Source organism: Mastomys coucha, unplaced genomic scaffold, assembly GCF_008632895.1.
Source record: "Mastomys coucha isolate ucsf_1 unplaced genomic scaffold, UCSF_Mcou_1 pScaffold22, whole genome shotgun sequence".
In the NCBI taxonomy this organism is placed as follows: Eukaryota; Metazoa; Chordata; class Mammalia; order Rodentia; family Muridae; genus Mastomys; species Mastomys coucha.
Window position 1 is genome coordinate 200,457,215 of NW_022196905.1, and position 13,113 is coordinate 200,470,327.

General features: G+C 36.4%; 1 protein-coding gene across 14 annotated transcripts in view; it reads left to right on the plus strand.

The window, feature by feature from the left end:
* Nucleotides 1-13,113, plus strand: part of Nek1 (NIMA related kinase 1) — a 142,188-nt gene that overhangs the window by 40,429 nt on the left and 88,646 nt on the right. For 10 of the 14 annotated variants that reach the window (XR_004109987.1, XR_004109988.1, XM_031339909.1 and 7 more), the window contains 5 exons: nucleotides 4,262-4,321; nucleotides 5,109-5,168; nucleotides 5,253-5,300; nucleotides 5,450-5,524; nucleotides 11,043-11,206. Coding sequence is in view for 12 of the 14 variants with exons in the window: in XM_031339909.1 (XP_031195769.1) it covers nucleotides 4,262-4,321; nucleotides 5,109-5,168; nucleotides 5,253-5,300; nucleotides 5,450-5,524; nucleotides 11,043-11,206 (407 nt within the window). In the remaining 2 variants the exon portion in view is untranslated. Of the gene's footprint in view, nucleotides 1-4,261; nucleotides 4,322-5,108; nucleotides 5,169-5,252; nucleotides 5,301-5,449; nucleotides 5,525-11,042; nucleotides 11,207-11,286; nucleotides 11,419-13,113 lie in introns of all 14 variants that reach the window. The other 4 variants (XM_031339904.1, XM_031339907.1, XM_031339908.1 and 1 more) reach the window with 2 other exon arrangements.

Consider the following 13,113-nt stretch of genomic DNA (forward strand, 5'->3'; position numbering starts at 1 on the left):
ACCAGGCTGGCCTGGAACTCAGAAATCCACCTGCCTTTGCCTCCCAAGTGCTGGGATTAAAGGCGTGTGCCACCACCGACCAGCAATAGTAAACTTCCTTAATCACACCAGAGAATATTATAAAAATTATTAAAAATGAATTTTCATTAATATTTTTTTAGTTAGAAAAGACCCATAGCTTGCTAGGATCATTAGTAGCTAAAGACACTGAAAGTTAATACAATCTCTTTACCTTTCTATTATAATCTAGAAATTGAAATCGTTAGATTAGAAACAGGCTCATGGACGTAAAAATGTATACACTAGATCCGTGTCCAAAGTACTGCCATGTAAATTCCATGCTCGCACTCAGGTGAAACGGAACCCTCACGGTTCCACCTTTTCCTACTGCTCTGATCTGTATCATGCTCCTAGATTCAGCATAGCAGCTAAGTGGGACCTCTCTCCAGTTACTGACCATGCCCTGTAAGCACGTTGTCCTCTGTTTTGTTTGATCTGTTCCCTCACCTCCTTTTGAGTGTTTTTTCTTCTTTGCCTTTTGTAGGCTCAAGTCCCTTCAGTATTGCACTGTTTTCCTCTAAGCCCTTGCTGAGTAAAATACTTGTGCCCTCATCTCCTATGATTTTACTATGGGAACAATAAAGTCCCTTGAGGGGACAAAGCCTACAGGAGCCACTTGTTTACACTGAGTGCTCTAGCTTTCCCTTCTAGATTGACAAATAGGATGCTGGCATCATGGCAGCACTGGCATTTATAGTTAAAATTTCCCAGTGATCAAGAGATAGAAACGTCATAAATATGCTAATACTCTCCACAGACCTTTTTCATTTTTTTTTCCTCATTGTATCTTCTGCCCTTTCCAATGAACAATAGGACAGACTTCCTTATCAGAACTTCTTCAGTACCTTGTGTATACCTTTTAATGTCATGTTTATTAGAATGTCATCTCTTTGGGCAGTTTTATACATGTTTGCCCAAAATTGTAAGTTTCTCGGTTTTTTTAAATGAATAGACAACTGAATGAATTAAATTCCTATCAGGAAAGCAATGCCCTTTATTTTCTAACTATACTAAATAGGATGAAGGGACAAATAAAACCCCTACTTTTAGGCACAAGTAAACCAGTGTTCCTTGAGATGTTTCTTCGTCTGTGAGAGTGTGTGTGTGTGTGTGTGTGTGTGTGTGTGTGTGTGTGTGTGTGTGGTATATAATGTATGTGTATATATGGTGTATGTCTGTCTGTGATATATGTGTATATGTGGTAGCTAGCCATCAACTTCAGGTACCTTCTGCCCCTCTACACTTTATTTCTTGAGACAGGTTCTCTCAGGAAGCCAGAAACTCACTATTTTGACTAGGTTACTGGCCCACAGCTTCTGAGGTCACAGATAAATATCGGAAAGCCTGGCCTTTATGTGGGTGCTAGGGATGCGAGGGTCAAACTTACATCTTCATACTCCACAGTAGCACCCTACCCACTGAGTCATTTCCCATCCAGGGATTTAATGTATTGTTGATGCTTTATAGTAAGTATTTCAGTGTGGAGTAATAAATAAAAAACAACTTTTGAAATACTTTCTTTGCATACATAGATAATTTGGGTGATAACAATTTGGTTTCTAGTGAAGCATATTGGTATTTGAAGTTATTTTAGCATAATCATGATAATTATTTTTTTCCATGAAGTATTTTGATAAATTTGAGATTGACTTATTGTGCTTTTGTTAACTTTGAAGAATAAAAGAAAGGAGAAACACATTTTCAGTACCCAAACAGTGCATTTCTTTAAGTGAATTCTGTGTATTGTACTTATTACCATCATAATTGCATTATATTCTGTTGCTATGGAATCAGTTAAGTTGACTTCATTGCTACAAATATGCCTTTAAAAAGTGTTATGTTCCATACCAAAATTTCCTTTCAAACATGTTTCATTTTTTCTAAATAGATTTTTAAAAAATATTAATTAAAAGTAAATTTATTTCATAGATAATTTTCAAAACATGTTTATTCCAAATAGTATTTATACATGCAACCCATGTTTAACACTTGTAATATAGACATGCATAACTTGTCTGATTTCTTGGGGATAAAACTCATGTTGGCCATGGGTAAGAGAGGGCAGACATATTTATGTGTTTAAATCAATAAGAAAGACACACTTGCGTGAGCTTGTAAAAATAGACTTGTTTTACCTCTTGGCCATACACTAGTCTATAAAAAAGAAGTAAATGGGGGGCTGAATTAATAGTATGGTAAAAGGTCCCTTTTTGGCCAGGACTGAAACCATGTGGATTTTTTGTATAGCTGATGGAATCAAATAATGTGTTTTTATTAATGCTTCCTTCATTTTCAGTTAATGTTCAATGTACACAAGCTGCATGCTGTGGGAATTTCATATTCCTAGTACTAATATTCAGAATAATAGATTCCACCTGTCATAACCTGAGTGATGGAGAAAGTGGCTCAGATGATAAAGGCTACCAGCTTTGGGGTTTTAAGGCAAGGTTATTGCTTTTTAAATTGTTTTTTGGTTTTGTTATTTTCAAGACTGGGTCTTTCTGTGTAACAGCCTTGGCTGTCCTAGAACTCACCTTGTAGACCAGGCTTGCCTGCAACTCACAGAGATCTCCTTGCTCTGCCTCTGTCTCCTAAGTGTTGGGACTAAAGGCATGTGCCACCAAGTCCAACAATTTCCAAATTTTCTTTAAGAAAATAAGCCTGATTTTTCTAAGCCAACCCATTAAAAACTAAATAATAACCAACATTTGGCATATACCATAACTTATTTTAAAAAGATTTAACCTAACACAAATTTACTGTATAACAGGACTATTTGCTTGTCATATTTTAAGTGTGACACAGAACACACACTTACAATGGTAAAAATGATTTTATTCTGTATATTTTACTACAATAAAAGGGAATAGAAGTAAAATTATGAAAATTTTAAAGAATTATAGAAAAAAGTAAAAGCATAGCAATCAAATGAATAGGAAACTTGTCAAGCGTTGTAACACGGATATAGACTAAGAAGCAGCAGCGGGTTTTGCATTGTTCTGGTATTCTGAAGCAGGCTTTCACAGCCTCCTCCTCTCCCAGAACCCTTGTTCTTCCTGTCCTCCTGAAGGGCTGAGGTGCTGTCAGCTAGCAGCACACTGCCTGGCTGGGAGATTTTAAGTAAACGCCTATTGTTGACTTCCTGAATGATTTCTTTTTAAATTATTTTTCTTAAAAGAGGCCATTTCCCTGAAAAACTATGAAACATCTTTTACATTCAAATTTGCAGTAGTTTGTTGGAGGTTTACATATTTTCACTGGAGGTGCAGGCGTTTCTTTAAAGCTGCAGGGACTCAGCCACCAGAGGGAGCTCCAGGAGCATGTTTTAGCAGTGGGCTCCCTTTAATTTTGTTTTTGATTTTTTTTAGGTGACAGAAAACAAAACAATTTCCTTAGTACAGTATTTCTGTCTATTCATTCTGAAAATAGATGATCTCAGAGGGCCAGCTTGGCATATTTATATCATAAATATTCTCTATGTAAGACAATAGAGAAGGTCAAATGACTAATATAACTCATCGATAATATGCAGCCATCTTAAACACCTTCTTCTTGGCTAGACAACTCACAACAAAAGTCTGACAACCTGAATTTAATCGCTTCTGGAGGAGGGGAGTCATTCTTCTTTGGGTGTTCACCCCTAATATGTTGCTGGTGATTCGTTGGCTCACCCCACACTTATGGGCATATATGGGTTATTAGACTCAGTTATAAAAACAAAAAGGACAGGAAATTAAAATAGGTGTGAGGGGGACCCAGGAGGAATTGGTGAGGAGAGATGGGAAGGAATGTACGTGATTCAAATCATGTTGGGGCTTGGTGATACAAAAAGTGTTGGGGTATCCATGATAAAAATAAACTGAATACATATTAAATTTTAAATAATATTAAATAAGATAATTATAAATTATTTTTAAATAAATCATTAATAAAATATTTTTAAAATATGCTGTGAAAACAAAACTAGTTGATGATAAGGAACCCATTTTCATGATATCTTTGAGGGTCATGTACCAGTTTTTTAGTAAAAGGCATATCAAAAGGTAATATAATAAATTTTGAAACAGTTATGACCGTATTGGCTTTAACTTTAACTATTTTAAACTTCCACAAATTTGTAATTTCCAAACGAGTATCTTATCTAATTTATTTAATTCTTAGTTTTATTTTATTTTTATTTTATTTTATTTTATTTGTCCAGGCCCATCAAATTCCAGTGAAGAAAATGAATTCTGCAGAAGAAAGGAAGAAAATGTCTGAGGTATAAAGATACATATCTGCTTATTTTACAGCTTTTCAAAGTAGTTCTTAAGACACCAGCAAACCCACTAATGTTATAGAGCAGCGCTTCTCAACCTTATTGCAGTGACCCTTTAATACAGTTCTTCATGTTATGGTGATGCCCAAGTGTAAAATTATTTTCATTGCTACCTTCCCCACCCGTCCCCCAGACAGAGTTTCTTTGTATAGTCCTGCCTGCTGGCTATCTTGGAACTCACTCTGTAGACCAGGCTTGCCTCGAACTTAGAAATCTGCCTGTCTCTGCCTCCCAAGTGCTGGGATTAAAGGCGTGCGCCACCACTGCCCGGCTCATTGCTACTTTCTTACTGTAATTTTGGTACTGTTATGAACCATAATGTAATATCTGAAATGTGACCCCTGTGAAAACGTCATTTGATCTTACCAAGGGTTACAACCCACAGGTTGAGAACCACTGCTATAGAGCCTCTAACCCTTGCTACCTTGTTTCTTTCAAATACTTAACAATATCTTTGCTTTTTTCATTTCACTTCTCTTTATTTCTTTTGGTTTTATCTCTCTTGTTGATATATTTTCTTGATAAAAGTATAAAAGGTAGAGATTATTGATAGAGCTGTGTGGTAGTGGCACATGCCTTTAATCCCAGCACTCAGAGGCAGAGACAGGCAGACCTCTGAGTTTGAGGCCAGCCTGATCTACAAAGCAAATCAGAACAATCAAGGCTACACAGAGAAAACCTGCCTTTAAAATATATATTTATTGATATAAGTGTTCTCCTTTTGTTTAAGGAAGCAGCAAAAAAAAGAAGGTTGGAATTTATTGAGAAAGAAAAGAAGCAAAAGGAACAGGTAGTTGTTTGCCTTGTGTCTCTCCCTTTGCCTGGCTTAGAGGATAAGAACCAGGCTCTGAGGAAATGTCTGAAACTGTTACAGATTAGGTTCATGAAGGCTGAGCAGGTGAAGAGGCAAGAGAAGCAGCGGGTAAGAGACTCTCCACAGTCCAGCTGCCCCTCCCCACACATGCCTATGTAAGGAAGCGCACTGATTTGAATGCTATTGCTAAATGTATTCTATATGTTTTATATTAAATAGTTGAAATGGTATTTTGTTTATTTTTCTTTCCCCAAAAGTTGGAGAGGATAAATAGGGCCAGGGAGCAAGGATGGAGGAATGTTTTAAGGGCTGGTGGAAGCGGTGAAGTAAAGGTAGGCATTTGATCCCAATAGAGTGCACTGTTTGTCTCCAGTTTCATCTTCTTCTGTAACATGTGTGTGACTAGCTACTTTCTTCATATAGCAATGTTTATCTAGAATTCTGTAGCATTTATTATGGTTTATTCCTTATCTGTGTATATTTAATATGTAATGAAATAATAAAAATTAATTCATGTGTGACATTTATAAAATCGGTTAAAACTTTCATGTGGTGGCTGTAATACAGATACCCCCTCAGGGGAATCTCACAAATCAAATACAAAATCAAATATGCTCATTAGAATTTTTCATATAACCTTGAGAATTAAGTTCTCAGAAGGTTTCCTTAACTGGTCACTGCCAGAGTCTCCAGGATGACTCCCCCACCTCCCATGCTCTTCTGCCTTACTTATGCTGAACAGCAGGACTAACTTCTGAAGTGTGTGTAGCCTGCTGTCTCTCATGTCTTTGTCCTCAGTCTCCTTTTCCACTGCCACTCTGCCTCCATTCATTTACCTGAATAGCCAATTGCCTCAACAGCCTTTTACCTAGATTCTTCAGTTCATGCATTCCCTTTGGGCAAATGTGACTCTGTAACCTTGGATAAGTTAACGTTTTTGAGTTTATTTTCAAAGCCTAGTGCTTCTCTGCTTTCTCAGAGAAATGTCTTCAGCCATCCCTGTTCTGTCAGCCTTCTTCTTCCCCTTTGCTTTTAGAAGTGCCAGCTTGTATTCAGTACTCATAAGCTTAATCCTCAGTCCGGGAGATTCCCCTTCCCTAGTGTGTGCACCTTGAATTCCCTCCCCTAGAGTTGTAAATAGAACTTGCTGATGGTACCTCCTTTTACTAAATTACATTATGTGATAAGTGGGCACTCCCATGATTACATAGACTGAGCAGACTCCTTTTTAGTAGACTGGAAAGGGAAAAGAAACATAGGGACATCTGTGTCTGCTGACCTGGAAGGTAGCCACCAGCATGGCTGTGGCAAGAAAGTATAGATGGCTTCTGGATTATAACAGTGATCTCTAGCCAGTAACTAAGGAGAAAGTGGCCTTAATTGTGAAGCGACATTCCCTAGAGCCAGAGAGCGCAGATATACTGAGCCTCAGATGTGAATGTAGCCCTCCCTGGCTTACAGCTAAATATGCCTGCTTAAATCATCTACCTAAATCATATACCTACCTATCTACCTAAATCATATACCTGCCTAATCCAGGGAATTAAGTAATAAATAGATAATATTTTAAGCTTCTTAGTTTGCGATGTTTTGCACAGCTGTAGGAAATGGATGCATATTCCTTTGTACTGTCTTTTTCTTTTGAAAGTGAGCCAGCTATTGCTTAGCTTGCAGTTAAACTGTCAGTTCACTTGTCTGTTGCTCCCACTAGCCTCTCAGTGTTGGAGTAGACAAGAGGTGGTTATCAAAATGAACTGCTGACCATTCTTGTTTCTTCTCTCAAGAGTCATGATGTGGACAAAAGTATGTTTTGTTTGTTTCACCTGTCTGTATACATATGCATATATACTGTCCTCAGTATGTGTTGTTTTCTGTCTTTCGAGCTATTTTTCACATCATAGGTCAGTAATTCAGTTTGAATCTTTTTCCACAAGTCAGTACTTAGGTAAATGTTATATAATGTAATGTAAGCACTTCAGTTTTATATGAATAATACTTAGTATTTCCTGGTCAATAAGCAGTAACTCAGGATTTGGTGCGTGGTTTTGTTTTTGTTTGTTGGTTGTTTTTTTTTTTTTTAATTTTTTAGATAAAAATTTATTTTATGTATGTGAGTATACTGTTTCTGTCTTCACATACACCAGAAGAGGGCATTGGATCCCATATTACAGATGGTTGTGAGCCTCCATGTGGCTGCTGAGAATTGAACTCAGGACCTCTGGAAGAGCAGTCAGTGCTCTTAACCACTGAACCATCTCTCCAGCCCCCATTTGTTCTGTTTTTCAAGACAGGCTTTCTCTCTGTTACTCTGACTATCTTGGAACTCTCTCTGTAGACCTTGCTGTCCTTGAACACAAGAGATCTGACAGCCTCTACCTCCTAAGTACTGGGATTAAAGGTGTACACTACCTGGCTGATTTTGGTCCATGGTTAAAAATTAGCTTATTCTGAATTGAACTGTAGGCCAGGACTCTTACCCAGCATTTGTGCTAAATTCACCAACAGTATTGAGAATTTTCTGGTTGCTTCCTTACTCCTTAAAAAACATTTTTTAAGGTTTATTTATTTTATTTTATATGTGTAAGTATTTTGCCTGAATGTATGTGTGTGCACCACATGCGGTCTATTGGCCACAGAGGTCCGAAGAGGGTGTCACATCCTCTGGAACTGGTGTTAAGTTGGTTATGAGCCACCATATGGGAGATGAACTGAACCCATGATATGTGCAAGAGACATTATTTTGGATAGTTAGGTGCTATGTCTTTAATAATGTTTGCTTCATTTTATAGAATTCTGTAATGCTTCCATGATACTAGAAGTACATATTAATGTTTGTACCTGTTCCTAAGTTTAAAATATTTACTATGTCAGACTCTTTGATTTCTGCATAGTTGCCAAGGACCTGGAGTTACAGTGTAATGTGAGTCATTGAAATTCCCAAAGGAGAGATGGATGAAAACTGAAAATTAAGATAATTCAAAGTCAGTGTTTTTATTATGTATAGACATTGTTGCTCAAAAGTATAAATATATGACTTAATTGGACAGTTACAAAATCCAAGACTTCTTGGTTATGTGCCACCATGCCTGGCTGGTTGATCTGTTTTCAATGTATTACTTACCGATTCTTTTTTTTAAATACATAATTTGTACCTAGTTTTATCTAGTGATCATTATATGTAAGAAATGTATCTCTTTTTAGAAGATACATTGTAGGTTTCTTCTTTAGTAAAAGCCTGTTTATATGTAAAATAAAATGTATCAGCCCATAAACATGCTAAGCTAAGGAAGATAGACAGAAGAGTACATATTGTATGCTTGTCTTCACTTGCAGTGTTAGGAAAGGCAGTCCACAGCAGAGCAATAGAAAGAGCAGTGCTTTGTCATTGGCTAAAGGGACGTAAGGGCTGTCTCCTGACGTCAGTGTGATAGTAGCTGTAGTTACATGAATAAGTATGTTCACCAGTACCATCAATTTAGTGCCAGACAAGTTGCTCCATGTGTAAAGGTGCTTGCTTACCACCATCCTGGTAACCTGTGTGGGAGGGATCCCAAGGATCCACATACTGAAAGGAGAGAACTGGCTCCTGTGTGTTGTCTTCTGATCTCCACACATGCCCCATAGCATCCAGAAGCACAAATGTATACACACAAATGAGATGCTAATGTCCATCAACCTATGCTTGTGACCAGGATTAAGTGTGTACAAGCTGGGCCTCTGTAAAGGTGATACTTAGAAGACTGTGTTGCTTCAACATTCTGACACAGTATTTTTGACATTTTGTATAGACATTTTCAAAGATGTTTACTTATGCTTACTTTACTAGAAAGAAACATTAGAATTATTTAAAGTCAAGATCTTAACCGTTGAACAGAGTAATCAGTTGTGTAGATGTGAGTACCTTTTAACAGAATTCTAACTCTTAAAATTAATATTTTTAAATTTCAATTTTATATCTGTGTATGTGCATGTGGAGGTAAGTCTGTGGGTGGAGACCAAAAGAGGGTATCAGATCTCCTGGAGCTGCAGTTAGAGGTTAGAGGAAGCTCTGAGGCACCGACTGTTTGCTGTGAACCACCTCTTCCCCTCTGACCCCTCTCCACCCCCTCAGTGCGTGTTTTGAGGATGTATGAGAAGACCACTAGGATGCAGCTTTCTATTTGATTACCTTTCTGACTTCTACCAACTTTTATTCTGTCATTTCAGTATCTTTTTTTGTTCATTTGTTTGGTTGTTTTCTTTGTTTTTGAGACAGGGTTTCTCTGTATAACAGCCTTGGCTGTCCTAGAACTTACTCTGTAAAGCAGGATGGCTTCAAACTTACAGAGATCCACCTCTCCTTTGCCTCTCAAGTACTGGAATTAAAGACACATGATACAATGCCCAGCTTGAACTGATTTTGAAAGTAGACTTTCTCATAAAATTTTATATATAGTATCACGATGTTAAGACAAATTTCCTCTCATTGGACTTTGCAGAATTTTTTTTTATTTGATTCTAAAATTGGTTGTTTTGTTTTGTTTCATGGAGGGAGAGTTTTGAGATAGGTTTTTTCTGTGTAGCCTTGGCTGTCCCAGGACTCACTTTGTAGACCAGGATGGTCTCAAACTCAAAGATGCACTTGCCTCAGCCTTCTGAGTGGTGGGATTAAAGGTGTGCACCAATACCACCTAGCTTTAAAAGGCACACTCAACTTACTCAGATCTCCCAGTTTCAGTACTATGAGATCATTGATGGTTTTTCTTCTAGTGAACTTCTACCTTTATCATTTAGTCATTTCTGCAGAAAACGCACTAGTCTGTTCGGCATTTGCCTTTTCATTGACAGACTTTTTACCCTGCTGTCATAGAGCAGCCCCTAGTTTTTCTGCTTTTGTCTATCATTCCTACTTATGTGTATAGTACTGATGATCTTAAAATGTTCCATTACACTGGAAAGTTTATTTCATGAATGCATTGTCCCAGGCTCAGTACAGCTTGGCTGTAACAGCTGTTCCTTTCAGTGTTTAATGCTCTGCTTCCCTACCTTATATTTGTGTTTATGATCACACTTCTTTCCTCCCCCTATTGCAGCACACACACAAAACATACATATAGTTTATTTTAGTTACCTTGATTCTTGTCTGTTTTTTTAAAAAGATTGTTATCAAGATTAGGCTAAACTATCTTTCTCCAAGACTTTAAAAGTAAAATAGATTTTACGATGGCCATCTTTTTTTCTGGTTTGTTAATCTACTTACTGCTTCAGAGTACACCTACTTTATTCATTTATTCATTCACTGTATGACTAGAACACTATTTTACTTTTGTGTTTTTTACCAGTTTGTTTGAAAAATATTAAGTGTAGGTATGTTTCTCTTCTATATGGTATAAAGTATACTTAAATTATGTATTTACCTTCACATTTATTTGGTGAAGAGATGTGAGTATATCAAAACTCACATGCATAGTTAATTAAAATTTTAACTATGATATCACATTCTGCTTGACTTTGAAAGCATATATATTTAAGCTTCACTGAACTGAATCATGAAATGTAGAATATTAGCATGTTTTAAAAGCTTCATAATAAAGATTAGGTTTTTCCATAGTATGAGAATTTAGTGACATCTTAATATTTTAGTTTGCCACATTAAGTTATTCTTTACTGTTATAGCCAAGAATACTACTATCTGATTGCTTATGTAGGAAAACCTTTTACTTTTGGCCATGCAATTATTAACATGTTAAAACTAGGTAATTGCTATCTTTAAGTTAAGCATTGAAACTGACTTTTTCTTTTAAGGATGGCTCAGGCCTTTGGCCCTGTAAGATGAGCATGGCATGTGAGGGCTCTTTGTTTATTCCCCAGGCTTCCTTTTTTGGCAGTGGAGGGGCTGTTTCTCCATCGCCTTGTTCTCCTCGAGGCCAGTATGAACATTACCATGCCATTTTTGACCAGATGCAGCGGCTAAGAGCAGAAGATAATGAAGCAAGATGGAAAGGGGGAATATATGGTCAATGGCTCCCAGAAAGGTATGGCTGTGCTCTGCTGAGGCTGTCTATGCTTTGCTTCAGAGAAAGTCACAAAAGTCACTGTGGCTATTTGTCTACAGAGGCGTTCCACCTGGAGTTCGTCCAGGATTTCCCAGTGGGGCTTCAGGTCACTACCATTGCCCTGATGCTGATGCTGTTAGGAAAACTTTGAAAAGATTGAAGGCCGTATCTAAACAAGCCAGTGCAAACAGGTTGGACTGTGATGATCCGTGCATTCATCCTATGTGCTTTTGTCTTTTGTCACACTTACACTTGTCATACCTACACTTGTAGATAGTTTTTCCCAATGTTTACACTGAACATTTTTGCTCTCTGGATATAATGAACCTTCATGTGTAAATTTGATTACACTATGACAAATGTGTAGCTCTTCAATTTATTCTGATTATTGTGACTAATTTTAATGTTTAGACAGAACATACTGTTCAAAGGATCATATGGTAACTTTCTGATGACATATTTCTTTAATAATTTCATCTGTTTGATTTGAATAAATTATAGCATGAATTTAAATAGAATCACATTTTTCATAAACCAGCAAAGCACATTTATCTTTTGTCTTTTCTTCATTCCCACTTTTCTCTTGGTTCTCTTAAAATGCTTCTTCTTCTCATTCATCTCTGATTTATATTTCTCTGTGATCTTTCATCACATTTTTTTCACTGAATTAACTTGATGGTAATTGACAATAGCAGTACATTATGTAAATTGTTTTCTTTAAATATACATATGTGTTTCCTTAGACATTCTCTAGGTAGTTACAGATGAGCAGGGAACACTATGAAATTTTAGTGAATTTTTCCTGGAATTTTAAAGTATAATGAAAGTCTTCGATTTGTTTGTTATAAAAATGTAAATATATTGAATATAATTTATAAAAATCATTGTTTTGGAGGGGATGTAGCGCAGTGGTTGGGGGCTTACTTACCATATACAGGATACTAGGTCCACTCTATAAATTGTGGGAAAAGTCATAAAAATAAATGCAAAATAATATTTTGATTATATTATAAATTTTTTATTTTTATTTTTTTACTTTTTAAAATTTATTTATTTATTTACATTATAAATTATTTGCAGAAGCCTGAGGTGTGGAAAATATAGGTTCCTTGTTAAAAAAAAAAAAGACAATAAACTCAGATTATATACATATATAATATATATTATCTTTACAATGCCATGAGTTGAACCCAGGGTTTCAACATGGCAGGTACCACTAACTTATTTACCTATTCCTGGTAAAGCAAATTTTATATGAAGTTTTTAATCCTACATTACAGATCTTTGTAGTATATGTACTTTTTTTAAAAAAATTAAATTAATAGATTTGACTTTTAAAACAATTTTATGTTTGCAGTAATACTGGGTAAAAGTCCAAAGTATATTTTTTCTATATATGTACAAACTATTTCAGTACCCTTACCAGAGTAGTAACATTTATTACTGCTAAGTAACTTACCTTATTCCTTAACATCTGAAGTCCATAGTTCCTTTACATTCGAAATCCCTCTTGGTAGTATATATATCCTGTAGGTTGTGACATATGTATAATTGCATGTACCTACTATTGCAATATCTTACAAAGTAGGAAAAGTTCCCACTTATGTAGCTTCTGACAAACACTTGTTTTTCTTTTATTTTCTTTTATTTTATTTTTATTAGATATTTTCTTTATTTACATGTAGATTTCTCCTTTCCCAGTTTCCCCTCCAAAAAACAAAGAAACTAACCAAAACAACAAAAACAAACCCCTGTTGCCTCCCTCCTCCCCATGCCTGCCACCCCACTAGGAGCTCTGAGGGTACTAGTTAATTCATATTGTTCGTCCTAGGGGGCTGCAAACCCCTCAGCTCCATTGGTCCTTTCTCTAACTCCTTCATTGGGGA